Source organism: Panulirus ornatus, chromosome 25, assembly GCF_036320965.1.
Source record: "Panulirus ornatus isolate Po-2019 chromosome 25, ASM3632096v1, whole genome shotgun sequence".
Taxonomy (NCBI): Eukaryota; Metazoa; Arthropoda; class Malacostraca; order Decapoda; family Palinuridae; genus Panulirus; species Panulirus ornatus.
The window spans coordinates 12,000,107-12,027,159 of NC_092248.1; the positions used below are offsets into that span (position 1 = coordinate 12,000,107).

The 27,053-nt window shown below is 40.7% G+C and overlaps 1 protein-coding gene and 1 long non-coding RNA gene across 4 annotated transcripts in view; one reads left to right on the plus strand and one right to left on the minus strand.

The window, feature by feature from the left end:
* Nucleotides 1-17,660, minus strand: part of LOC139757326 (uncharacterized) — a 35,976-nt gene extending 18,316 nt beyond the window's left edge. Inside the window, exons 1-2 of the mRNA XM_071677750.1 lie at nucleotides 17,516-17,660; nucleotides 14,905-16,061 (exon numbers count right to left, since the gene is read on the minus strand). Of these exons, the coding sequence (XP_071533851.1) occupies nucleotides 14,905-15,553 (649 nt within the window). The 5' untranslated portion in view covers nucleotides 15,554-16,061; nucleotides 17,516-17,660. The remainder of the gene's footprint in view (nucleotides 1-14,904; nucleotides 16,062-17,515) is intronic.
* Nucleotides 17,661-17,929: 269 nt separating this feature from the next.
* Nucleotides 17,930-27,053, plus strand: part of LOC139757273 (uncharacterized) — a 40,248-nt gene continuing 31,124 nt past the window's right edge. For 2 of the 3 annotated variants that reach the window (XR_011714560.1, XR_011714561.1), the window contains exons 1-2: nucleotides 17,935-18,042; nucleotides 22,439-22,643. This is a non-coding gene — a long non-coding RNA (uncharacterized lncRNA). Of the gene's footprint in view, nucleotides 18,043-22,438; nucleotides 22,644-27,053 lie in introns of all 3 variants that reach the window. The other variant, XR_011714562.1, reaches the window with a different exon arrangement.

A 27,053-nucleotide genomic window follows, 5' to 3' on the forward strand; every position in this document is an offset into this window, starting at 1 on the left:
GCAAATATACATACCTACACAGCTTTCCATGGTTTACCCCAGACGCTTCACATGCCTTGATTCAATCCACTGACAGCACGTCAACCCCGGTATACCACATCGCTCCAATTCACTCTATTCCTTGCCCTCCTTTCACCCTCCTGCATGCTCAGGCCCCGATCACACAAAATCTTTTTCACTCCATCTTTCCACCTCCAATTTGGTCTCCCTCTTCTCCTTGTTCCCTCCACCTCCGACACATATATCCTCTTGGTCAATCTTTCCTCACTCATCCTCTCCATGTGCCCAAACCACTTCAAAACACCCTCTTCTGCTCTCTCAACCACGCTCTTTTTATTTCCACACATCTCTCTTACCCTTACGTTACTCACTCGATCAAACCACCTCACACCACACATTGTCCTCAAACATCTCATTTCCAGCACATCCATCCTCCTGCGCACAACTCTATCCATAGCCCACGCCTCGCAACCATACAACATTGTTGGAACCACTATTCCTTCAAACATACCCATTTTTGCTTTCCGAGATAATGTTCTCGACTTCCACACATTCTTCAAGGCCCCCAGGATTTTCGCCCCCTCCCCCACCCTATGATCCACTTCCGCTTCCATGGTTCCATCCGCTGCCAGATCCACTCCCAGATATCTAAAACACTTCACTTCCTCCAGTTTTTCTCCATTCAAACTCACCTCCCAATTGACTTGACCCTCAACCCTACTGTACCTAATAACCTTGCTCTTATTCACATTTACTCAACTTTCTTCTTCCACACACTTTTCCAAACTCAGTCACCAGCTTCTGCAGTTTCTCACATGAATCAGCCACCAGCGCTGTATCATCAGCGAACAACAACTGACTCACTTCCCAAGCTCTCTCATCCCCAACAGACTTCATACTTGCCCCTCTTTCCAAAACTCTTGCATTTACCTCCCTAACAACCCCATCCATAAACAAATTTGCGATTTCCCGCATTAGCAAGGTAGCGTTAAGAACAGAGGACTGAGCGTAAGAGGGAAAATCCTTACTTGGCCCCTTTCTCTGTTCCTTCTTTTGGAAAAGTCAAAACTGGAGAGAAGGATTTCCAGTGCTCCACTCCCTCCCCTTTTAGTTGCCTTTTATGACACACATAAGGAGTACGTGTATGTGAGTGGGTTGGGCTTCCTCGCTGACATAGGAAATGGCGCTTAAGTATAATAACAAAAAGAAAGGAATGGAAAGAAAATGTCTTCAGTTGCTAAATGTGATATTAACACAGCACAGTGGTTGTAAATAGGTGGAAATGCTACTACAAAGACAAATATTATACAGATGTTCGTTTGGTCCTGCTATTGGTGCCTGGACTGATAGTTTAACCTCAGAATGTCTTTGTGGGAAGGGGATTTCATCCAAGCAAATGGTTTCTGTGATGACAGCCAAATTTTGACATTCACACTTTGGTCAAATGATTAGAGTGTATTTCATTTCAGTGAACAGAGTAGCATATCTGAAAGAAAGTAATGCAGTTAAGATTTTTTAAAATACTTTGTATAAGACAGGGGTACAATTTATCCTTCGCTGGATTTTTTTTTCTTTTGTTAAATAAGGAAATGTTCACATTAGATACACCCTTATTACTAACTATAAATCTTGAGAAAAATTATTTACGTTTCATTAAGATTTTTATGGGTTTCAATCCCCGGGGATAGGGGAGAAAGAAACTTCCCACGTATTCCCTGCGTGTTGTAGAAAGCAACTAAAAGGGGAGAGAGCGGGGTCTGGAAATCCAACCCTCTCATTTTCAATTTTCCAAAAGAAGGAATAGAGAAGGGGGTCAAGTGAGGATATTCCCTCAAAGGCTCAGTCCTCTGTTCATAACACTACCTTGCTAACGTGGGAAATGGCGAATATGTATGAATATTTATTATTTTGCTTTGACGCTGTCTCCCGCGTTTGCGAGGTAGCGCAAGGAAACACGAAAGAAATGGCCCAACCCACCCCCATACACATGTATATACATACACGTCCACAGACGCAAATATACATACCCATACATCTCAATGTACACATATATATACACACACAGACACATACATATATACACATGCACACAATTCATACTGTCTGCCTTTATTCATTCCCATCGCCACCTCGCCACACATGGAATAACATCCCCCTCCCCCCTCATGTGTGCGAGGTAGCGCTAGGAAAAGACAACAAAGGCCCCATTCATTCACACTCAGTCTCTAGCTGTCATGCAGTAATGCCCAAAACCAGCTCCCTTTCCACATCCAGGCCCCACAGAACTTTCCATGGTTTATCCCAGATGCTTAACATGCCCTGATTCAATCCATTGACAGCACGTCGACCCCGGTATACCACATCGATCCAATTCACTCTATAATATATATATATATATATATATATATATATATATATATATATATATATATATATATATGGACTGAACCAGGGCCTTTGAAGTGTCTGGGGTAAACCAAGGTTATGGTCTGTGGAGCCTAGATGTGGATAGGGAGATGTGATTTCGGTGCATTGCACATGACAGATAGAGACTGAGTGTGAACGAATGGGGCCTTTTTGTCTGTATTCCTGGTGTTACCTCGCTGAAGCAGGGGATAGCAATGCTCTTTTCCTGTGAGGTGGGGTAGCAACAGGAAAGGATGAAGGCAAGCAAATATGAATATGTACATGTGTATGTATGTAATGTCTGTGTATGTGTATGTGCATAGGTGGGTATTTATGTACATATATGTGTATATGATTGGATGAGCCATTCTTCGTCTGTTTCCTGGCACTATCTCGCTGACATGGGGAACAGTGATTATGTATGATATCTATATATATATATATATATATATATATATATATATATATATATATATATATATATATATATATATATATATATGTATGATTTGGTAAAGAGAGAAGAGGTAGTAAAAGCTTTGCGGAAGATGAAAGCCAGCAAGGCAGCAGGTTTGGATGGTATTGCAGTGGAATTTATTAAAAAAGGGGGTGACTGTATTGTTGACTGGTTGGTAAGGTTATTTAATGTATGTATGATTCATGGTGAGGTGCCTGAGGATTGGCGGAATGCTTGCATAGTGCCATTGTACAAAGGCAAAGGGGATAAGAGTGAGTGCTCAAACTACAGAGGTATAAGTTTGTTGAGTATTCCTGGTAAATTATATGGGAGGGTATTGATTGAGAAGGTGAAGGCATGTACAGAGCATCAGACTGGGGAAGAGCAGTGCGGTTTCAGAAGTGGTAGAGGATGTGTGGATCAGGTGTTTGCTTTGAAGAATGTATGTGAGAAATACTTAGAAAAGCAAATGGATTTGTGTGTAGCATTTATGGATCTGGAGAAGGCATATGATAGAGTTGATAGAGATGCTCTGTGGAAGGTACTAAGAGTATATGGTGTGGGAGGCAAGTTGTTAGAAGCAGTGAAAAGTTTTTATCGAGGATGTAAGGCATGTGTACGAGTAGGAAGAGAGGAAAGTGATTGGTTCTCAGTGAATGTAGGTTTGCGGCAGGGGTGTGTGATGTCTCCATGGTTGTTTAATTTGTTTATGGATGGGGTTGTTAGGGAGGTGAATGCAAGACTTTTGGAAAGAGGGGCAAGTATGCAGTCTGTTGGGGATGAGAGAACTTGGGAAGTGAGTCAGTTGTTGTTCGCTGATGATACAGCGCTGGTGGCTGATTCATGTGAGAAACTGCAGAAGCTGGTGACTGAGTTTGGTAAAGTGTGTGAAAGAAGAAAGTTAAGAGTAAATGTGAATAAGGGCAAGGTTATTAGGTACAGTAGGGTTGAGGGTCAAGTCAATTGGGAGGTAAGTTTGAATGGAGAAAAACTGGAGGAAGTAAAGTGTTTTAGATATCTGGGAGTGGATCTGGCAGCGGATGGAACCATGGAAGCAGAAGTGAATCATAGGGTGGGGGAGGGGGCGAAAGTCCAGGGAGCCTTGAAGAATGTTTGGAAGCCAAGAACATTATCTTGGAAAGCAAAAATGGGTATGTTTGAAGGAATAGTGGTTCCAACAATGTTGTATGGTTGCGAGGCGTGAGCTATGGATAGAGTTGTGCGCAGGAGGGTGGATGTGCTGGAAATGAGATTTTTGAGGACAATATGTGGTGTGAGGTGGTTTGATCGAGTAAGTAATGTAAGGGTAAGAGAGATGTGTGGAAATAAAAAGAGCGTGGTTGAGAGAGCAGAAGAGGGTGTTTTGAAATGGTTTGGGCACATGGAGAGAATGAGTGAGGAAAGATTGACCAAGAGGATATATGTGTCGGAGGTGGAGGGAGTGAGGATAAGTGGGAGACCAAGTTGGAGATGGAAAGATGGAATGAAAAAGATTTTGAGTGATCGGGGCCTGACATGCAGGAGGGTGAAAGGCGGGCAAGGAATAGAGTGAATTGGATCGATGTGGTATACCGGGGTCGACGTGCTGTCAATGGATTGAATCAGGGCATGTGAAGCGTCTGGGGTAAACCATGGAAAGTTCTGTGGGGCCTGGATGTGGGAAAGGGAGCGGTGGTTTCGGTCATTATTACATGACAGCTAGAGACTGAGTGTGAACGAATGGGGCCTTTGTTGTCTTTTCCTAGCGCTACCTCACACACATGAGGGGGGAGGGGGATGTTATTCCATGTGTGGCGAGGTGGCGATGGAAATAAATAAAGGCAGACAGTATGAATTATGTACATGTGTATATATGTATATGTCTGTGTGTGTATATATATGTGTACACTGAGATGTATAGGTATGTATATTTGCGTGTGTGGACGTGTATATATATATATACATGTGTATGGGGGTGGTTTTGTCCATTTCTTTCGTCTGTTTCCTTGCGCTACCTCGCAAATGCGGGAGACAGTGACAAAGCAAAATAAAAAAAAAATATAATATATATATATATATATATATATATATATATCCCCTGGGGATTGGGGAGAAAGAATACTTCCCACATATTCCCTGCGTGTCGTAGAAGGCGACTAAAAGGAGAGGGAGCGGGGGGGCTGGAAATCCTCCCCTCTCTTTTTTTTTTTTTTTTTTTTTTCAAAAGAAGGAACAGAGAAGGGGGCCAGGTGAGGATATTCCCTCAGAGGCCCAGTCCTCTGTTCTTAACGCTACCTTGCTTACGTGGGAAATGGCGAATAGTTTGAAAAAAAAAGAAAATATATATATATATGTATATGTATATATATGTATATGAAGTCTGTTGTGGATGAGAGAGCTTGGGAAGTGAGTCAGTTGTTGTTCGCTGATGATACAGCGCTGGTGGCTGATTCATGTGAGAAACTGCAGAAGCTGGTGACTGAGTTTGGTAAAGTGTGAGAAAGAAGAAAGTTAAGAGTAAATGTGAATAAGAGCAAGGTTATTAGGTACAGTAGGGTTGAGGGTCAAGTCAATTGGGAGGTAAGTTTGAATGGAGAAAAACTGGAGGAAGTAAAGTGTTTTAGATATCTGGGAGTGGATCTGGCAGCGGATGGAACCATGGAAGCGGAAGTGAATCATAGGGTGGGGGAGGGGGTGAAAATCCTGGGAGCCTTGAAGAATGTGTGGAAGTCGAGAACATTATCTCGGAAAGCAAAAATGGGTATGTTTGAAGGAATAGTGGTTCCAACAATGTTGTATGGTTGTGAGGCGTGGGCTATGGATAGAGTTGTGCGCAGGAGGGTGGATGTGCTGGAAATGAGATGTTTGAGGACAATGTGTGGGGTGAGGTGGTTTGATCGAGTAAGTAACGTAAGGGTAAGAGAGATGTGAGGAAATAAAAAGAGTGTGGTTGAGAGAGCAGAAGAGGGTGTTTTGAAATGGTTTGGGCACATGGAGAGAATGAGTGAGGAAAGATTGACCAAGAGGATATATGTGTCGGAGGTGGAGGGAACGAGAAGTGAGAGACCAAATTGGAGGTGGAAAGATGGAGTGAAAAAGATTTTGTGTGATCAGGGCCTGAACATGCAGGAGGGTGAAAGGAGGGCAAGGAATAGAGTGAATTGGATCGATGTGGTATACCGGGGTTGACGTGCTGTCAGTGGATTGAATCAGGGCATGTGAAGCGTCTGGGGTAAACCATGGAAAGCTGTGTAGGTATGTATATTTGCGTGTGTGGACGTGTATGTATATACATGTGTATGGGGGTGGGTTAGGCCATTTCTTTCATCTGTTTCCTTGTGCTACCTCGCAAACGCGGGAGACAGCGACAAAGCAAAAAAAAAAAAAAAAAAGAAAAAAAAAATATGTATATATATATATATATATATATATATATATATATATATATATATATATATATATATATATACAAGAAGCAGGAGACCAAATTGAAGGTGGAAGGATGGAGTGAAAAAGATTTTGAGGGATCGGGGCCTGAACATATAGGAGGGCGAGGGGTGTACAAGGAATAGAGTGAATTGGAGTTGTGGTATTCCAGGGTCAACGTGCTGTCAATGGACTAAAACAGGGCATTTGAAACGTCTGGGTTAAACCATGGAAAGGTTCGTGGGGCCTGAATTTGGATAGGGAGCTATGGTTTTGGTGTATTACACTTGACAGCTAGAGACTGAGTGTGAACGAACATGGCCTTTTTTGTTTGTTTTTCTGGAGCTACCTCACGGATGCAGGGGGTGGTGCCAGGGATGATGAAGGCAAGCCATTCTTTCATCTGTATCCTTGCGCTACCTCGCTAATGCAGGAGACAGTGACAAAGTATAATAAATAAATAAATGTATATATTATTTATTTATTATTTATTATACTTTGTTGCTGTCTCCCGTGTTAGCAAGGTAGTGCAAGGAAATAGACAAAAGAATGGCCCAACCCACCCACATATACATGTATATACATAAACACCCACACACGCACATATACATACCTATACATTTCTATGTATATATACACAGACATATACATATATACTTTCATATTTATATTTATTATACTTTGTTGCTGTCTCCCGCATTAACGAGGTAGCGCAAGGAAACAGACGAAAGAATGGCTCAAGCCACCCACATACACATGTATATACATACACGTCCACACACACACATACATACCTATACATTTCAACGTATACATATATGTACATACACAGACATATACATATACACAGATGTACATAATTCATACCTGCTGCCATTATTCATTCCCGTTGCCACCCTGCCACACATGAAATGTCAACCCCCTCCCCCCCGCACATGTGCAAGGTAGCGATAGGAAAATACAACAAAGGCCACATTCGTTCACACTCAGTCTCTAGCTGTTATGTATAATGCACCAAAACCACAGCTCCCTTTCCACATCCAGGCCCCACAAAACTTTCCATTGTTTACCCCAGATGCTTCACATGCCCTGGTTCAATCCATTGACAGCACGTCGAACCTGGTATACCACATCGTTCCAGTTCACTCTATTCCTTGCACGCCTTTCACCCTCCTGCATGTTCAGGCCCCAATCGCTCAAAATCTTTTTCATTCCATCCTTCCACCTCCAATTTGGTCTCCCACTTCTCCTCGTTCCCTCCACCTCTGACATATATATCCTCTTTGTCAATCTTTCCCCACTCATTCTCTCCATGTGACCAAACCATTTCAATACACATTCTTCTGCTCTCTCAATCACACTCTTTTTATTACCACACATCTCTCTTACCCTCTTATTGCTTACTCGATCAAACCACCTCACACTACATATTGTCCTCAAACATCTCATTTCCAACACATCCACCCTCTTCTGCACAACCCTATCTATAGCCCATGCCTCGCAACCATATAACATTGTTGGAACCACTATTCCTTCAAACATACCCATTTTTGCTTTCGAAGATAATGTTCTCGCCTTCCACGCATTTTCCAAAGCTCTCAGAACTTTCGCCTCCTACCCCATCCTGTGACTCACTCCCACTTCCATGGTTCCATCTGCTGCCAAATCCACATCCAGATATCTAAAACACATGTTTACCAAATGGCGTCCTAGCTTCGTCTCTTTGATGTATATCAACTGACTGTTATATTTCTCTCTTGTGTCTCCCCTGATGATGTGATTATTACACGAAAGTGCACTTGGGAACTTTTCGTGTTTCATTTTCCCTGTGGACTCATAGGAATATCTTGATCATGTGCAAAATTGTGATCTTTTCCAATGTGTATATATGTATATGTCTGTGTATGTATATGTATGTATAAGTTGAAATGTATAGGTATGTATATGTGGGTGGGTTGGGCAATTCTTTTGTCTGTTTCCTTGCGCTACCTCGCTAACGTGGGAGACAGCGACAAAGTATAATAATGATAATAATAACAATAATAATAATGATAATAATAATAATAATAATAACAATTATATATTCTTTCTTTTCTTTTAAACTATTTGCCATTTCCCGCGTTAGCGAGGTAGCGTTAAGAACAGAGGACTGGGCCTTTTTTGGAATATCCTCACCTGGCCCCCTCTGTTCCTTCTTTTGGAAAATTAAAAAAAACGAGAGGGGAGGATCTCCAGCCCCCCGCTCCCTCCCCTTTTAGTCGCCTTCTATGAAACACAGGGAATACGTGGGAAGTATTCTTAATCCCCTATCCTCAGGGATAAACAATTATATATATACGATTTTATACGATTCGCCATTTCCCGCATTTGCGAGGTAGCATTAAGAACAGAGGACTGGGCCTTAGAGGGAAAATCCTCACCTGGCCCCCTTCTCTGTTCCTTCTTTTGGAAAATTAAAAAAAAAACGAGAGGGGAGGATTTCCAGCCACCCGCTCCCTCCCCTTTTAGTCGCCTTCTACGACACGCAGGGAATACGTGGGAAGTATTCTTTCTCCCCTATCCCCAGGGATAATATATATATATATATATATATATATATATATATATGGATCATAGGGTGGGGGAGGGGGCGAAAATTCTGGGAGCCTTGAAGAATGTGTGGAAGTCGAGAACATTATCTCGGAAAGCAAAAATGGGTATGTTTGAAGGAATAGTGGTTCCAACAATGTTGTATGGTTGCGAGGCGTGGGCTATGGATAGAGTTGTGCACAGGAGGATGGATGTGCTGGAAATGAGATGTTTGAGGACAATGTGTGGTGTGAGGTGGTTTGATCGAGTAAGTAACGTAAGGGTAAGAGAGATGTGTGGAAATAAAAAGAGCGTGGTTGAGAGAGCAGAAGAGGGTGTTTTGAAATGGTTTGGGCACATGGAGAGAATGAGTGAGGAAAGATTGACCAAGAGGATATATGTGTCGGAGGTGGAGGGAACGAGGAGAAGTGGGAGACCAAATTGGAGGTGGAAAGATGGAGTGAAAAAGATTTTGTGTGATCGGGGCCTGAACATGCAGGAGGGTGAAAGGCGGGCAAAGAATAGAGTGAATTGGATCGATGTGGTATACCGGGGTTGACGTGCTGTCAGTGGATTGAATCAGGGCATATGAAGCGTCTGGGGTAAACCATGGAAAGCTGTTTAGGTATGTATATTTGCGTGTGTGGACGTATGTATATACATGTGTATGGGGGTGGGTTGGGCCATTTCTTTCGTCTGTTTCCTTGCGCTACCTTGCAAACGCGGGAGACAACGGCAAAAAAAAAATATATATATATATATATATATAGAGAGAGAGAGAGAGAGAGAGAGAGAGAGAGAGAGAGAGGGAGAGAGAGAGAATTAACAAGGAGGCCTTGATTAGGGCCTCAGTTGCCCATGCTGTCTCAGCTAACATAAGAAACAAAGTTAATTTGGCTGCTGGTGCAGGGCTATTCAAACACAAACTCTGTATAGTAAACTTATTTATTTGTCGAGAACTTACATACTATTGTGTTATTTTGTTAGAAATAAAAGTGCAGCTACAGACAGCAGATGCTTCTTAACAGAGTTCTGGTAGCACCTAAAGGTTTTTAATATTAGGTTTCAGAAACACTGAATTTTAGCATCATAAATCAACCCAACTTTTGTAAATACTATAAGAAATGAGAAGAATAACTTTCAGAAGAAAATATGACTAAATTTTTCAAAAGCATTAATGCAAATAAATTGCACATTTCTCAATTTTCATAAAGGTTTTCTCGGACTCCACCTGCAAATGTTAACACTGCAAGCTGGAATTCAACTTGAAGGAGGCTTTACAGTAAAGTATCTTATCAGCAGACAGACCTTCCTACTAAAAAGGAGCCACCTTACCTTGCTTCTGTATTAAATGCTACCTTGAAGCTGAAGAATCCCAATATTTAAAAGGGATCTTGTGGTTACATATCTAACTCTACAGGGTGGACGTAGGTAAATGAGGTCATTTCTTGATCTGTTGTTATGACAAATTCATTTATGTAATTAACAATGAGCAGGTATGAAAGAATACTTAGACTTTTTTATTTCCATATGTGTTCACTAACTTGCAAAGAAAGAAATGGCCTCATTCATTCACATCCACACTCTAACCATTGTGTTTAATGCACCAAAAGCAGAACCCCCTGTCCACAATTAGGCCCCATAGATCTTTCTGTGGTTTCTGCAACTGCTTCACATGCCTTGGTTCAGCCCACAGACAACATGGCATCCCCTTTATAACTCATTGCTCCAATGAACTCTATCCCTTGTATGCCTCATGCCCCCCCTGTATGTTCTTTTAACTCTTCTATCTTTTGATGCCATTTTGAATTGTAAGGATTACAAAATTATATAAACAAAGTCACAATTCTGATATAACAAAAACACCCTGTATACAACCTGACACATTTGCTTAAGGTAGACCGAGATGAAACAAAGTGAGTCTACCCCATGCTTCCAAAAACAAATGCAATATGAAATAACCATGGTGCGATATTTCTTTTTATTTCTTAAATTATTATTAATTAATGTATTATTATTTGCCTGGTCCATTAAATTGAGGGTTTACCATACCATCATTATCTTATAATCCTTAACTCCAATCATGAGGTTACTTCAGCTTTGGGGCTGCTCTCCATATAGGAACATGGTAAAATGTGCTGTTTTGGGTGGGGTAAGAAAGGTCTTCACAATACTGTACTTTTCCATCCAATGATGATGATGATACAACTTCTTTACATGGAACATCTTACTGACAGTGTTTCTACTTACAGGAAAAGTTCCTATACACATACAAATCATAGATAGTCATATCTAAGTAACAAAGGTAAATTCTACAGATCATAATATATAAAAATTGTGGAAATCAATCAAATGTGCATCCAAGCATAACATAAAACTAACAAATTCTACGTGCAAGCAGCAAGTCTTTTGGAAAATTTTAGATATAGTTCACAAATAATTTATAGTGCAAATACACTATATATGCACTGGAATATTAATGGGGTCTAATTTGATTGCTATTCCAATTAATATAATTCCCAAAATGCAAGGGCTGATAAACTATTAAATAAAGCACCCAAACAGATGTAAATGAAGAACTGTGTATTGTTTACTGCAATCGACATGGTATGTCACATTAAGAATAAGTAACCTAAATACTTATGCACTTCAGAGTAAAAGAATATAATGCCAATAAATGCCGCTAAATGAATATTCCTTCTTTGTTTCTTTAGAATTATGTGTTCATAAGATTTTGCAAGGGTTGACATTAATTCTGTGAATCTCAACAAAGTAGTAGTTGGTAGGCAACCAACGACCAGGGAGTTATATTACCAGTACTACCTGCCTGGGTATCAGGAAGGTTAGTGACATCTGCTTAGTGAGCCACCACTTTAGAGGTTGTCAAGTGGCACTCCTCTGTCCCGGGTAGCTATCTTTTCTTTCTGCCTCCTTAACATGTGGACTACTGGCATTCTGTTCACAAACATAATCTTTCCTTGTCATATGTAACACTTAACAACAATTAACTACAGTAGCTCATTCTTCGTAAATCTAGATTTTCCTGCGGTGAGCACTATGTGCTAGCCCTGCCTTTTGGCAAAATGGTAGCAGCAGTAGATAAAAGATGTAATTAGGAACATTTCGGCAGGATTACTAGGTATGAACATTAGGTAGAAGCATTTGATAGAAGTAGTCATTAGGAACATTAGATAGGAGCCCCTGCAAACACTGCACTAAACTTGCTCTCTGCCAGTGGTCTTTTAAGGATGAGGCACTAAAGGCAAGAAGCAGCACTGGAGTTCTTTAGTAATGGAGACTGTTGCTGTGGCTACCACTCTGAGGGAGTTCCACTTGGAACAGGCTTCAAAGATATAAATAGATAGATACATCAACAAAGTACATATTCCCTAACTAAACCACGTAGCAAAATCCTGAGGTTCTTTATACTGTGACCGTGATTTCAGTACTGAAATATTCCATCAGAAGGCTTTAACCAGATGAACTTCAGTGCATGTAACGCTTAACACCATACACATGAGAAACAATCTTCTATACCTCAAAGATATTGTAACAATATTCACTTCCACAACTGTTGTTTATGCTGTTCTGCATGGTTCTACAGACAGACTAAATGCCTCACCATACAAGTATACACCAGTTCAATTAAGGATGAAAAATATAATTCTTATGGATATTTTGGTTTCTGGAATTATATTCTAACTGGGAATTCTTAACAATCCAGTGCATACCTTTCACACTGTCTAATGTTCAGACCCCAAGACCTCATAGCATCCTCCACACCATCCTTCCATTTTCTTCTTAGTCTCTACCTCACCTATGCTCCTTCCACTCTAGCACATGTATTCTCTTAGTTTTTCATCAGCTGTCTTTTCTAAATGGTTGAATGTTTTGAGCACAACCTGTTCAGCCCACTCAATCAACTTGCACTTACTACCTCACTTCTCTCTGGCACCATAATTCCTCAAACAGTCACCTTTTGTAAACCAAATACTGTCCTTGGGCATTTCATTTCCAGAACATCCATCCTCTTTCTTTTGCATTCATGGCCCAAGATTTGGATCCATACAAGTCTGGTGGGAATAGTATACCCTCACACATAACTTTTTTTGCTTACAGACAGTGATTTCTCCTTCCATATATTCATCAATTCACCTAGGACTCAGCCATGGCATCAGTGGTCCTGGGGTCAGAACCAGTCTTGACATCACTGGTCCTTAGGTTAAACCTGGTAATGGCATCACTGGTACTTGGGTGATATCCAGACATGGCATCACTGGTCCCAAGGTTAGACCAAGCAATGACATCACTGGTCGTCAGGTCAGACTCAGTCCCATCTTCAACTGTAATTCACTTCAGTCCCAACTTTTGTTTGTTCCATATTGAAAGGGCAGTTAAGCAGTTTGTCATTTCTCATCGGACATCCAAAGTGAGATATACCCATCTTGTGGAAGGGTAACTAGGAACAGTTTTTTTTTTTTTTTTTTTTTTTTTTTTTTTTTTTTTTTTTTGTCGCTGTCTCCCGCGTTTGCGAGGTAGCGCAAGGAAACAGACGAAAGAAATGGCCCAACCCCCCCCCCCATACACATGTACATACACACGTCCACACACGCAAATATACATACCTACACAGCTTTCCATGGTTTACCCCAGACGCTTCACATGCCTTGCTTCAATCCACTGACAGCACGTCAACCCCTGTATACCACATGACTCCAATTCACTCTATTTCTTGCCCTCCTTTCACCCTCCTGCATGTTCAGGCCCCGATCACACAAAATCTTTTTCACTCCATCTTTCCACCTCCAATTTGGTCTCCCTCTTCTCCTCGTTCCCTCCACCTCCGACACATATATCCTCTTGGTCAATCTCTCCTCACTCATTCTCTCCATGTGCCCAAACCATTTCAAAACACCCTCTTCTGCTCTCTCAACCACGCTCTTTTTATTTCCACACCTCTCTCTTACCCTTACGTTACTTACTCGATCAAACCACCTCACACCACACATTGTCCTCAAACATCTCATTTCCAGCACATCCATCCTCCTGCGCACATCTCTATCCATAGCCCACGCCTCGCAACCATACAACATTGTTGGAACCACTATTCCCTCAAACATACCCATTTTTGCTTTCCGAGATAATGTTCTCGACTTCCACACATTTTTCAAGGCTCCCAAAATTTTCGCCCCCTCCCCCACCCTATGATCCACTTCCGCTTCCATGTTCCATCCGCTGACAGTTATTACGCTTATTATCCTTTTTCAGGTGCATAGTAGCACACCAGTCTCTCATCAAAAAGCCTACGAATTATCTAGTCTTAAATACCAAACCATATAGAGATTTCAAGAATATTTACTGAATCTCAGCTTTCCTATAGCTGCAGCATATTTCCTGAGGTGATCTCCAGCTGCTTTACCAACTTTATCTTGATTAATTTCATGCTGACACTGAAATAATAATTTTCCTTTAAAACAATTTTATGTATACCATTTTCAGTGCTCTAATTTCGTGTTTTATTGTTAATCAACTGGAAACTACCTTGTTTACTTCAACAGTGTGAGTATTTTGATGTTGGTTTCCTCAGCTTTTTTTCTTTTCTCCTTTTTCTCTTTCATACTTGTTCAGCATTTCCTATGTTAGCTAGGTGGTATCCACAATAGACAAACTGCACTCCTCTGTTCACATCCACTCTCTAGCTGCTGTCATATATAATGCACTAAAACCAGAGCCCCTAATATCAACAACCAAAACCCAGAAACCTTTGTGGTTCCACCTGACCTCTTCATATGCCCCATATATGCCCACTGACACCACATCACTCCAATTCGCCATTTCAGCATATTTCAGTGTTGACTTGGCAATACTGGTCCTGAACAGATGACCTGGTATATAGCTTATTTACAGTGGCTGAAGCTTTGAATTCCAATCAATGGACACTTGGAGCAGTGTCTCAACAACTTCCCAAGTTTTTTAGTGAAATTACATATTTCACTCTTCTTGGAAAAGTTCCCCACATACTTTTTTTCTTCACCTGTATTAACAGCCCCATCAGTGCAAAGTCTAATTTTTTGAGGGAACAAATATCCACATCCTTTTAGGTTTCTTTTTCTCAGCAGAGTGAGAGCGCTTATGGGTGTTAAGGCTGCTTCTCTGAGTAAACTGTTTTCCACACTGCTCACATGCAAACTCTTTCTCACCAGTATGAGTAGGCATATGTACTTTGAGACTACTCTTGCTAATAAATCTTTTCCCACATTCATGACATTCAAACTTTTTTTCACCCTTATGAATAAGCATGTGTGTATTGAGGCCACTTTTCTGTGCAAACAATTTGCTACATATCTTGCACTCATACATTTTTGCACTTGTGTGCATAGAAATATGTGTGGTTAGTTCACTCTTGGTGATGAACCTTTTCCCACAGTGCCCACAAGTGAATTTTTTCTTACTGTGCATAAGGTTATGCCTGTAAAGGGTGCTGCTGTGAGTAAACCTTTGTCCACATTCTTCACATACAAAGTTCTTTTCACCAGTGTGAATGAACTTATGCATCTTGAGGATCCTCTTGTCTTTGAATAGTTTCCCACATTCCTCACACGGAATCTTTTCAGCACTGTGGCGATGCATATGCTTGGTGAGCTGACAGCTTGCAATGAACCGTTTTCCACATTCATTACATTCATGTTTTCCCTCAAGTGGTACTGATAAATCCATTTTATCAGTGCCTATGGGGAGGGATAGTTTAAATACAATAGAATTAAAACTTCTAATGGATGTACTGAAAGACAAGCAGACAACTTCACTTCAAAAATCACTAAATACTAGCATCACAAATGACAATTTCCAGAATGAATGTTTAGGGATATTAATTACAAAGTTTTCTGTTACATCATAAACATTTATCACAGGCTACTTTTTGTTGATAAACAATTCCTCATATACTAATTCATATACATTACCTATACAAAAACACTCTACAGTGCCGTTATACAATATATATACAGTAACTTAAGAGGGTATCCATGTTCTATCCTTGGGATAAATGAAACTTCCTGTAGGAGTTTCTTGATTTTGCAGTTACAAAATGCTTGTATTTACTGTTTGTATAAGGAATTAACTCAGGTCTGAAAAACTGATCTTTTTCAAAACTTTCATTCATCTTAAGACCAGCTAAAAGAAACTTCTACTTTGGCCTGGTTCTGGCGTGACATCACTTCTGTATCTGAAATAACAACTGGCATTAGATGCATATTTCTTAGTGATTAAATTATGTATGCCACTTCAAATATTCTAAAACATGGTGGATTATGCTAAATCCTCTCCAGACACGAGTTAATAACCGTCTCACTATGGTGCAAAGAATATAATACCTACATCCTTATCAGTATTTAATCAGTACTTTTTTCATGCTTGTTCACAGTTTCCTATTCCAGCAAGGTAGAACTAGGAACAGATGAACTGCCTCATTTCCTCACATCCATTTCTCCCTAGACATCATTTATAAGATACAAAACTTGGAGCCACCTAACCGCAGCCAAGCCCCCAGAGACCATTCCATGGTTTCTCCTGACCACTTCACATGCCCTGATTCAGCCAACTGACTTTACGTCACACCCGGTATACTACTTTGCTCCAAAGCTCTGTTCCAAGTACTTCTCACCCTCCTGCAGATTTAGGCCCTAATAATTCAAAACTTTCCACTCAATTTCTAATTCTTTTTCTAGCTCCCCTGCTCCTTTCCTCCATCCACTTCTGATGTGTAGATCCTCATTCAGTGAATCTCTCTTTGCTCCCCATTATCTGTTGATATATAGAGCTTTTACTCCCCAACTTTATTCTAATAACCCTGCTCACTTACAAAAAATTAAAAATTGTTGGAGGAGGATGTGACACATTTAATATCCCACTCTCTTCATCAACTATATTGTATGGAATCCACTGGTATGACTTGTCATAATAGTATCGTGTTAAAATTTCTCAACTAGAACAGGTGCATCCACAAATGAGTAAATTACCAAGAAATTTATATGCAGAGCTGTTTTTGATATGCAGGTAAAATAAATTGGGGTTTGACGTATTACTGGTCCCAGAGGTCAAGTGCCCCAAAGGCCAATGTGTAAGGAAATAATCTAATCAACAGTCAACCTGATGTATCATCAAACTCGCCCAACACCTAGCCTTCAACTTTAGGATAGGTTGAGTTTGAATATTAAGAGTATTATGAATGTATCATGGGGACGACATTGAAATTACGTACTAGTATATAATTTACGTGCCATCCTCAATAAATGGTGTCATATATGTACTCCAAATATGTACTGTACATTTTCAAATAAACCTATTCCTTTCACCAGTCCTTTGGTACTACCGTCCAGTGCGGCGACTGTTCTCTGGGTCCCAGGTAACACTGCCGCTCCTTAGTAAAATATATTCCATTATATCAACAGTAAAAGTCGGAAACAACGTTTCGTTTTACGAACGTTTCATATCCTTTGGTTTAATGGGAAACAGAAACTGTTTACACCTTTCCCGAAACAGCCATCCTTATAAACAAGCGATGTCAAAAATATGATGAAAAAAAGTAAAAATCATATGTTGTCTATGATAGCTGTTATTCAAGTATTGTATACAACCGAAGATTCAAAGCTGTCATCCTGTCACCCTGTATTTCCTTACCCATTATCATTCATGATGGAGAATATGGACGCCTTGTGTTGTCCCGCCAACGACAAATATCAAGGCCAACCCATATTCTCGCGCACACTGTAGCTAGCGCACTTGGGCATTTAATTTTTCTTTGGTTAATCGTTAGTGCGTTTCTAGTTGTTTATAGAGATCGTATGATACATCATAAAAATGACTACCAGTCACTGATGAGATCATAATGGTTTTAATGACTTTAGGGGCACACCAGAAATAACTTACGACGCAGGCATCAATGCACTTCATATACTCAGCAGAAGTGTTTTAGACTATGAAATCAATCAATGTTCATCTCATTTTCGATGTATTTATTTTTCAAAAGGAAGATGGTATTCTTTTTATTATCTACAAGCATTTGGAGGATGTTTATTTACTGATTAGTTTGGTCCTGTATTCGCTGAGTGTGTTTGCTTCTTCGTCCCCATGTGGCCACCACCATCAAGGCAGATGTCAACAACGTGTCAAAGTAAATATTGACAATAACATTGTGAAAGTTAAAGGTAGTTAAACCTCTGCCTTCAGTTGAAGTTGCATGTTTTCGTAGGACCTCTTGATTTCACCTTTATCGTAGATTTTCTCTGATCAGATCCTCCCTCACGACTATGCATCATAGAAAAAAGATGTTCATAATCGTGATCACTCGTCAAAACCATTTACTAGTTGATGTGCATTTTCAGCTAAATATTATTTTTGTGATGCTTTTGAATTGTAACTCTGTATATGATGTTTTAAAAGGCTTTCTGGAAGGGAAAACCTAATGGCAGACCGGAAAGACGTGGTATTAAGAGTAAAGTTAACATCGAAATTAACCTCTGGCATTGCCATTTTCTCCAACAAAGTTAGTGTAGCATTTAGAGAAGAGGATTAATGTTGTGGAGCATGTTTGGATGCATTTTTTTTTTACGTCATGAAAGATAGTGTGATAGTAGCCAAGGTTATTAATATTAGGGAAAACGCAGGTTGGCAAAACACCTGTAAGAGATAAACAAAACCCATGAAAACCTCACGACTCGACTCTGTCCGGCCTTTTTTTTTTTAGGGGGATGGGGGGAATTGCTCCATGGCCTATATGCTTATCTATGTAACACTTGAAGATGTATTATTGAAATATTGTAAGGCAGCCATATGTATATATTAAAGATAATTTTTATCGAGAGTGGAGACTGAAGTGATGATGACCTTAGATAATGAGTAGTTTGTGTGCATTGATAATGGCCTAAACATTGAAGATGAGGATTTAGTGAAGAAGAGTATAGTGAACACAAAACGATCCAAGCTTGGTTCGCGCCAGCATGCAGCCTACCTTGAACCTAGTTGACTGAAGATAAAGTTATTGTAAAGGTGGTTTAGTGATGAAAAGTAGTCAATGTATTGAAGATGAGGGTATGGTAAAGATCATTTTGTAAGGATAATATTTAGGGAAGATAAGGGTGTAGTAAAGATGGCTATTTTGACTTGACCCCTAAAATAATTCATGCCAAGTCCAAGGCCACCCGAAGAAGCATATGTCTTTGATAACAATGACAATAATAACGATTTGTTAGTACTCAAAGAACCATTACCAAATTGCTGAACATTGAATTCATGTCTGTAAAAGAAAGAGAGGCACTAGTCCCTGCTAGATCTAATATGAAATATAAACACAGTATGTTGAGCTATATGGTTGTGGTATTGATTATATGTAGAAAAACATTTCTGAGGTTTCACCAAGAAAATGATTTTTGCACAAGAACCTTTCTCCAGTTGTTGTTAGTGAAGAATCATGCATTTTGTCCACTAGCTGCCATGGAAGAGGATTCTAGTGGTTGAGGCTGATTTTAGTTAGGTTAGAGTGTTTATATAAGTGCATATTGGTTCAAATCCTGGTTATAGAAGCAGTAGGTCCAGAGTCAACCCAGCTGCTAATTCATCCCTAGGGGTTGATTGATAAAATAGTTACCTGGTTCAGGCTAGGATATATTCTCTGTGGAAGGTCTTTAGAGTATACAGTGTGGGAAGTAAGCTGCTGGAAGCAGTGAGTTTTTATCAAAGGTGTGAACCATGTGTACGAGTGGGAAGAGAGGAGAGTGATTGGTTCCCAGTGAAGGTCGGTCTGTGGCAGGGGTGTGTGATGTCACCATGGTTGTTTAATTTGTTTATGGATTGGTTGGTTAGGGAGGTAAATGCAAGGGTATTGGAGAGGGGGCGAGTATGCAGTCTGTTAGTGATGAGAGGGCCTGGGAAGTGAGTCATTGTTTGCCGATGATACAGCACTCATGGCTGATTTGAGTGAGAAACTGCAGAAGTTGGTGACTGAGTTTGGAAAAGTGTATGAAAGGAGAAAGTTGAAAGTAAATGTGAATATGGGCAAGGTATTAGGTTCACTAGGGTTGAGGGACAAGTTCACTGGGATGTAAGCTTGAATGGAGAAAAACTGGAGGAAGTGAAGTATTTTAGGTATCTGGGAGTGGACTGGCAGCGAATGGAACTATGTAAGCTGAAGTGATTTGTAGGGTGGGGGATGGGGCAAAGATTCTGGGAGCAATGAAGAATGTGTGGAAAGAGGGAATGTTATCTCGAAGAGCAAAAATGAGAATGTTTGAAGGAATAGTAGTTCTAACAACATTATATCGTTGCAGGCATGGGCTATGGATAGGGTTGTATGGAGGAGGGTGGATGTGTTGGAAATGAAATGTTCAAGAACAATATTGGATGTGAGGTGGTTTGTTCAAGTATTTAATGAAAGGGTAAGAGAGATTAGTTGTAATGAAAAGAGTGTGGTTGAGAGAGAAGAAGGTGTGTTGAAATGGTTTGGACATATGGAGAGAATGAGTGAGGAAAGGTTGACAAAGAGATTATATATGTCAGAGGTGGAGGGAACAAAGAGAAGCAGACCAAATTTAAGGTGGGAGGATGGAATGAAAAAGATTTTAAGCAAATGAGGTCTGAACATACAGAAGGGTGGAAAGCTTGCATAGAAGAGAGTGAATTGGAATGATGTGGTACACTGGGGTCGACATGCTGTCAGTGGACTGAACCAGGGCATGTGAAATGTCTAGGGTAAACCATGGAAGGCCTGTGGGGCCAGGATGTGGATAGGGAGCTGTTGTTTTGGTGCATTGCACACGACAGCTAGAGACTGAGTGCGAGCAGATGTTGCCTTTTTTTTATCTGTTCCTGGCACTATCTTGCTAATGCAGGAAGTGGCAATCAGGTGTTAATAGCATTAATGAAATGGCCTTGAATAGGGCTTAAGTTGTCCATACCATCTCTCTCTATCTGTGTATGTCTCTGATGCCCGTTCCTTCTGGGAATTCCAACCAATGAAATGACCACGGCAAAAGTCTCTACTTTTCCTTGTCCTTACTTACTTTCTTGCTATATTCTGTCCTTGTTAGAACACAACCAGTGGTCATTATGATTTCTGCCCTGTACTTTGTTTGTGAGAATGGCAAGATTTCTGTCTACATGGATAGCTTTTCTCAAGAATTATGGAAGTTCATCCTGTTCACTTGGAGGATTGTAGGCTGCATATCAATCCTACAGGTATGACGGGATGTGACTGGTATCAGAGCATGTGCCATCAGACCACACCTGGGGGATGAAACTTTAATAGAAGAAAGGATATAGCAATCCAAGATTTTTTTTTTTTTTTTTTATACTTTGTCGCTGTCTCCCGCGTTTGCGAGGTAGCGCAAGGAAACAGACGAAAGAAATGGCCCAACCCCCCCATACACATGTATATACATACGTCCACACACGCAAATATACATACCTACACAGCTCTCCATGGTTTACCCCAGACGCTTCACATGCCTTGATTCAATCCACTGACAGCACGTCAACCCCGGTATACCACATCGCTCCAATTCACTCTATTCCTTGCCCTCCTTTCACCCTCCTGCATGTTCAGGCCCCGATCACACAAAATCTTTTTCACTCCATCTTTCCACCTCCAATTTGGTCTCCCTCTTCTCCTTGCTCCCTCCACCTCCGACACATATATCCTCTTGGTCAATCTTTCCTCACTCATCCTCTCCATGTGCCCAAACCACTTCAAAACACCCTCTTCTGCTCTCTCAACCACGCTCTTTTTATTTCCACACATCTCTCTTACCCTTACGTTACTCACTCGCTCAAACCACCTCACACCACACATTGTCCTCAAACATCTCATTTCCAGCACATCCATCCTCCTGCGCACAACTCTATCCATAGCCCACGCCTCGCAACCATACAACATTGTTGGAACCACTATTCCTTCAAACATACCCATTTTTGCTTTCGGAGATAATGTTCTCGACCTCCACACATTCTTCAAGGCCCCCAGAATTTTCGCCCCCTCCCCTACCCTATGATCCACTTCCGCTTCCATGGTTCCATCCGCTGCCAGATCCACTCCCAGATATCTAAAACACTTCACTTCCTCCAGTTTTTCTCCATTCAAACTCACCCCCCAATTGACTTGACCCTCAACCCTACTGTACCTAATAACCTTGCTCTTTTTCACATTTACTCTTAACTTTCTTCTTCCACACACTTTACCAAAGATAATCTCCAATAAATGATCAAGACAGTTGGAGGCCTCTTGACTAACTAGGCAGAATTGGTCAAGACCAATTTTTTATTGAATTTGTGTAAGGATGACCACTGAGCTGTCCTAATTTCTTTTTTTCTGTAAACTGAGACAGCATGGGATCTGAGGCCCTAATCAAGACAATTCCATTAATGCTATGTGTAGTTGTTATTTGGAGGAAGGATTGGAGTTGTACTTACCCAATTAGAAGTGACAGCCTAAGGGATCAGAAATAGTCTATGAGTAATATAAGGATTAAGATGTAATAAGAGGTTGAGTATTTTGAAGGAGTGATTTTGATAATAAGGAACTTATGCTGAATATTTGATTTTTTATTGCAGGTTGTTGAGGATGGACAAGAAAGGGCCCCTATCTTTACTAGGATCATTGTGACGAGAACCAAGTCAGTCCATGAGGTGTGCATTGGAACCCCTGCATAGAGGATTTGAGCATGTGGGTGCACTGCTATGTGACAGGAGGCCAAATTGTGGAAGAACTACAAAGTTTGAGAAATGTATGGGAAACATAAAAGCAAAGTTGTAGAAGGTAAGGATATTTTGCACCAGAGGGCTTGTAATGTGGGAGACTGAAGATACATGAGGACAGTAATAGCTGTATATGTACTCCAGTAGGTACAAACACTGCCCTTGTAGTAGAAATGACAGTAAGGATTATAGTTAATCAGATAGTGATAAGGAGGATTATGGGAAAAGTTTTGTGTAGGAAGGCAGACTTAACACACTTGTTCCCATTCACACTAAAAGCAATAGTAAGTATGAACAGAATATCTTGAACTGGTAACTGTGTTAGCTACCAACACTTGGTTCAGAACAAGAGTGATTTTTATTTGAAACTGAGACATTGGTGTATGCAGCTTAGTTAAATGTAAATGTTAAAACACACTGTTTGGTCTTTTTACAGCAGAAAAAAAGAGTACTACAAGCTGGTTTGTTTGTGGATGGGGTGGTGAGGGAAATGAATGTGAGAGTTGTGGAGAGAGGGGGTGAGTATGCAGTTTGTTTTAGATACCTGGGAGTGGACATGGCAGTGGATGGAACCTTGGATGTGGAAGTGAGTTATAGGGTGGGTGAGGGGCAAAGGTTCTGGGAGGACTGAAGAATGTGAGGAAAGAGAGAGAATTATCTGGGAGGGCAAAAATGGGTATGTTTGAAGGTATTGTAGTCCCAACATTATTATTTGGATGCAGGGCATTGGCTCCAGATAAGACTGTGCCGAGGAGGAGGGATTGCTGGAAATGAAATGTTTGAGGACAATATGTTGTGTGAAGTGATTTGATTGAGTAAGTAATGAAAGGGTGAGAGAGAGGAGAGGTGTGGGAATATTAAGAGTGTGGTTGAGAGAGCTACAATGGTTTGAACATATGCAAAGAATTAGTGAGGAAAGGTTTGACAAAGAGTATATATGCCATAAGTGTAGGGAACAAGGAGAATGGGAAGACCAAATTGGAGATGGAGGGATAGATTGAAAAAGATTTCCGGGATCGGGGCCTGAACAGGCAGGAGGGCAAATGGCATACACAGGATAAAGTGAATTGGAGCGATGTGGTATAGAAGGATCGGTTTACTATAAGTGGACTGAACCAGGCCACTTGATGCATTCCGGTAAAACATAGACAGGTCTGTAGGCCATGGTTGTAGATGGGGAGCTGTGATTTTGGTGCATTACACGTGAAAACTAGAGAATGGATGTGAGCGTATGTGGTGTTTCTTTGCCTGGTCTTGGCACTATCTCGCGAATGTTGGAAATATGGATCAAGTTTGAAAAAATCAAGCTGGAACAGGAAAAAAGAGATTAGCTTGGCATATCTAGATGCTTTCTACCCAAGCTTTTGATATACCATTTTACTCCTGAAGGCACCTAATCAATATAATGGCAAATTATAAGAGAATTTTGTAGGCTTTTTAAGTAAGAATGAGAATGCTAGTGAAGAGGAAGAGGACATGACAGCTTGAAGCTCTTTCGTTATGTGGTAAAAAATGAGTGAATGCTGGTTCAAGGGGTAGTTAGATGATAGATCAGGCATGTAGGTACTCCTGTATTTGAAGAACATCGAATTCTAAAGAAAGTGAATGAGTGACCTGCATTATAACAAGCATTTGGACAATCATTGGACAGTCTTCGTAACGCACTCAGCTGGGCTTGATTACCCAAATTTTGGGTCATGACTCAGGTTATTATCTAATGATATAGAAAAATGATTTTGTAAGACTGTGGGAAGCAGTTCTCATCTACATACACTGCTGCTGCTCATTTACAAATTCACTTACAGTAGAAAAAAATGTATTCAAAAATTATATGAAACAGCTTACCATGAAATGTAGCAAATGTTATGGACATGTTACGTGCATGGTGAAGTATTTGTCATGTTTTTTGTTAGACATATTTATGGTGTTGCTTTTAATTCTTCACCAACTGTAGGAATAGTGAGGAAATTGCCAGATGTGTGGCAACTAAACCTCATACATGCTTGTAGATATTCTTAGGAAGTTGCCAGATGCATGACTTGTAACACCCAATTACAGTTGCCAATAATTCATCGATTCCCATGGCAAGATAGAAATTGCTGGCTGCTGATGTGAAGTATTTAGGGGAAAATCATTTTTTTCAATGTAAAAGCTTTGTTAACAACATAGGAGGTATAGAGAGGGGAAAATGCAGGAATTAGTGATTATACCACTAAACAATGCCATCTGCCAATTAGGGTGTAGAAATTAGGGATGGTGATAGAGGGTGTGGTGGCCAGGGAGAGAGGGGTTAGTGGTGGAGAGGGAGGGTGTCACAGCCAAGGAGGAAGTTCGTGCGAGTGTGAGGAAGGTTGTAGTAGCTAGGGAAGAAGGTTTGGTGGTGAAGAGGCAGGGTGTGGTACCCATGTAGAGAAAAGTGGTGGTGGTGATGGATGGTGCAGGAGTTAGGAAGGGATGAAGTGATGGTGGTGAGGGAGGGTGGGATAGCCAAAGAGGGAGGTTGTGGTGAGGAAGGGAGGGTTTGGTGGCCAGAAAGGTTGTATTGGTGGTTAGGGGTTTGGTAGGCCTCTGCAGGAGTGAGGAGATGAGGGCCTGAATCTGCTAGTTTTAGTGAATTGTTCCATATGTTAGCTCTCCTGTTGCAGTGAAGTCCAACCTTAGCAGGCACGTGGTTATTCACAAAGTTGAGAAAAAGTTTGATTTTGAAGAGTGTGGAAAACAGTTCACACTGAAAAATTACAATCTTACAAACATAAGTGTGAAAAAATATGAATATAAGGACTGTGGAAAACAGTTTGCATTGAAGCCCACATGGTTATCACACATGTGGGAAAAAGTTTGAATGTGAGAATTGTGGGAAATTATTCACACAGAAAGCCGTTTTAATGTGCACATACTTATTCACACAGGTAAGAAAAGGTTTGATTATGATGATTGTGGAAAACAAATCTGCCTGAAAGGCCACCTTATCAAGCACATGGCTGTTCACACGAGTGATAAGAAATTTGAGGATTGTGGGGAAACAGTTTATGAAGTTTAACCTCAACATATGCATACTTATTCACACAGAAAAAATTTGAATGTGAGGAGTGTGGCAAACAGTTTGCACTGAAGGGCACATTTAACACATACAAGCTTAATTACATAGGTGAGAAAGTTTGAATGTGAGGTTTGTGAGAAAAGATTTGCATTGAAAACCACACATAGCAGGCACATGGTTATTCACACAGATGAGAAAAGGTTTGAATGTGAGGAGTGAGGGAAGTGATTCACACAGAAGGGCCACATGAACATGCACATGCTTATTCACACTGGTGGAGAAAAGTTTGAATGTGAGGTTTGCAGGGAACAATTCACACTGAAGAGCAACCTTTTGAAGTACATGGTTATCGACACTGGCAAGAAATTATTTAAATGTGAGGATTTTGGGAAATGATTGGCTATTAACTCTGAAGTTCTGCCAACACTTGTTTTGTGTGAGTGCTGCAAAGACTGTTTGCTGTTTGCTGTGTTTATAGCTAGAGAGGAGAGTCCTGCAAACTGGAATAGGAGAAATCTATCTATCCATCTTTATGTCTGACACCTGTTCCCTTCGAAAACTCCATCAAGGGGGTGGCCACAGGAAAAATGTCTCCGTTACTGGTGAATTCCAGTGCTGCATTTCAGCCTTTAGTGCCTCATCCTTAACAGGCTACTAGCAGAGGGCAACTCCAACAGTATTTTCAGAGACTCCTACCTAATGTTTCCAACGAGTACTTCTACCTGATACGTCTATCTTATGTTACTACCAAATGTTCCAACCCACTACTACCCAATGCTCCCGCCTAATGTTCCTACACACTACATCTACCTAATGTTTCTTCTCCTTAATACTCCTGTCTAATGTTCCTATGTGCCACTGCTATCTGTAGTTCCTACCAATTTGCCAAAAGCAGGGCTATGGCAGAGCACTTTCTGCAGGAAGATCTAGAGATATGAAGAATGAGTTGAGTGAGTTGTGTTGTCAAGTATTTTGTGTGAGAAGGAGAGATTATATGTTTATGGACAGAATGCCAGCAATCCACATATGGATGAGGCAGAAAGAAAAAACAGCTACCTGGGTCAGAGGATTGCAACTTGACAACCACTGAAGTGTTGGCTCTATGCAGCCACCACTAATCCTCCTGATACCTAGGCAGTTATTATCAGTAAAATTCCTCCCAGGTTGGTGGCTGCCTACCAACTTCTACCTAATTATGGATGTAACCAAGATGTGAAAAAAGGAGAGATAGGTAGTATGTTTGAGGAAAGGAACCTGGATGTTTTGGCTCTGAGTGAAACGAAGCTCAAGGGTAAAGGGGAAGAGTGGTTTGGGAATGTCTGGGGAGTAAAGTCAGGGGTTAGTGAGAGGACAAGAGCAAGGGAAGGAGTAGCAATACTCCTGAAACAGGAGTTGTGGGAGTATGTGATAGAATGTAAGAAAGTAAATTCT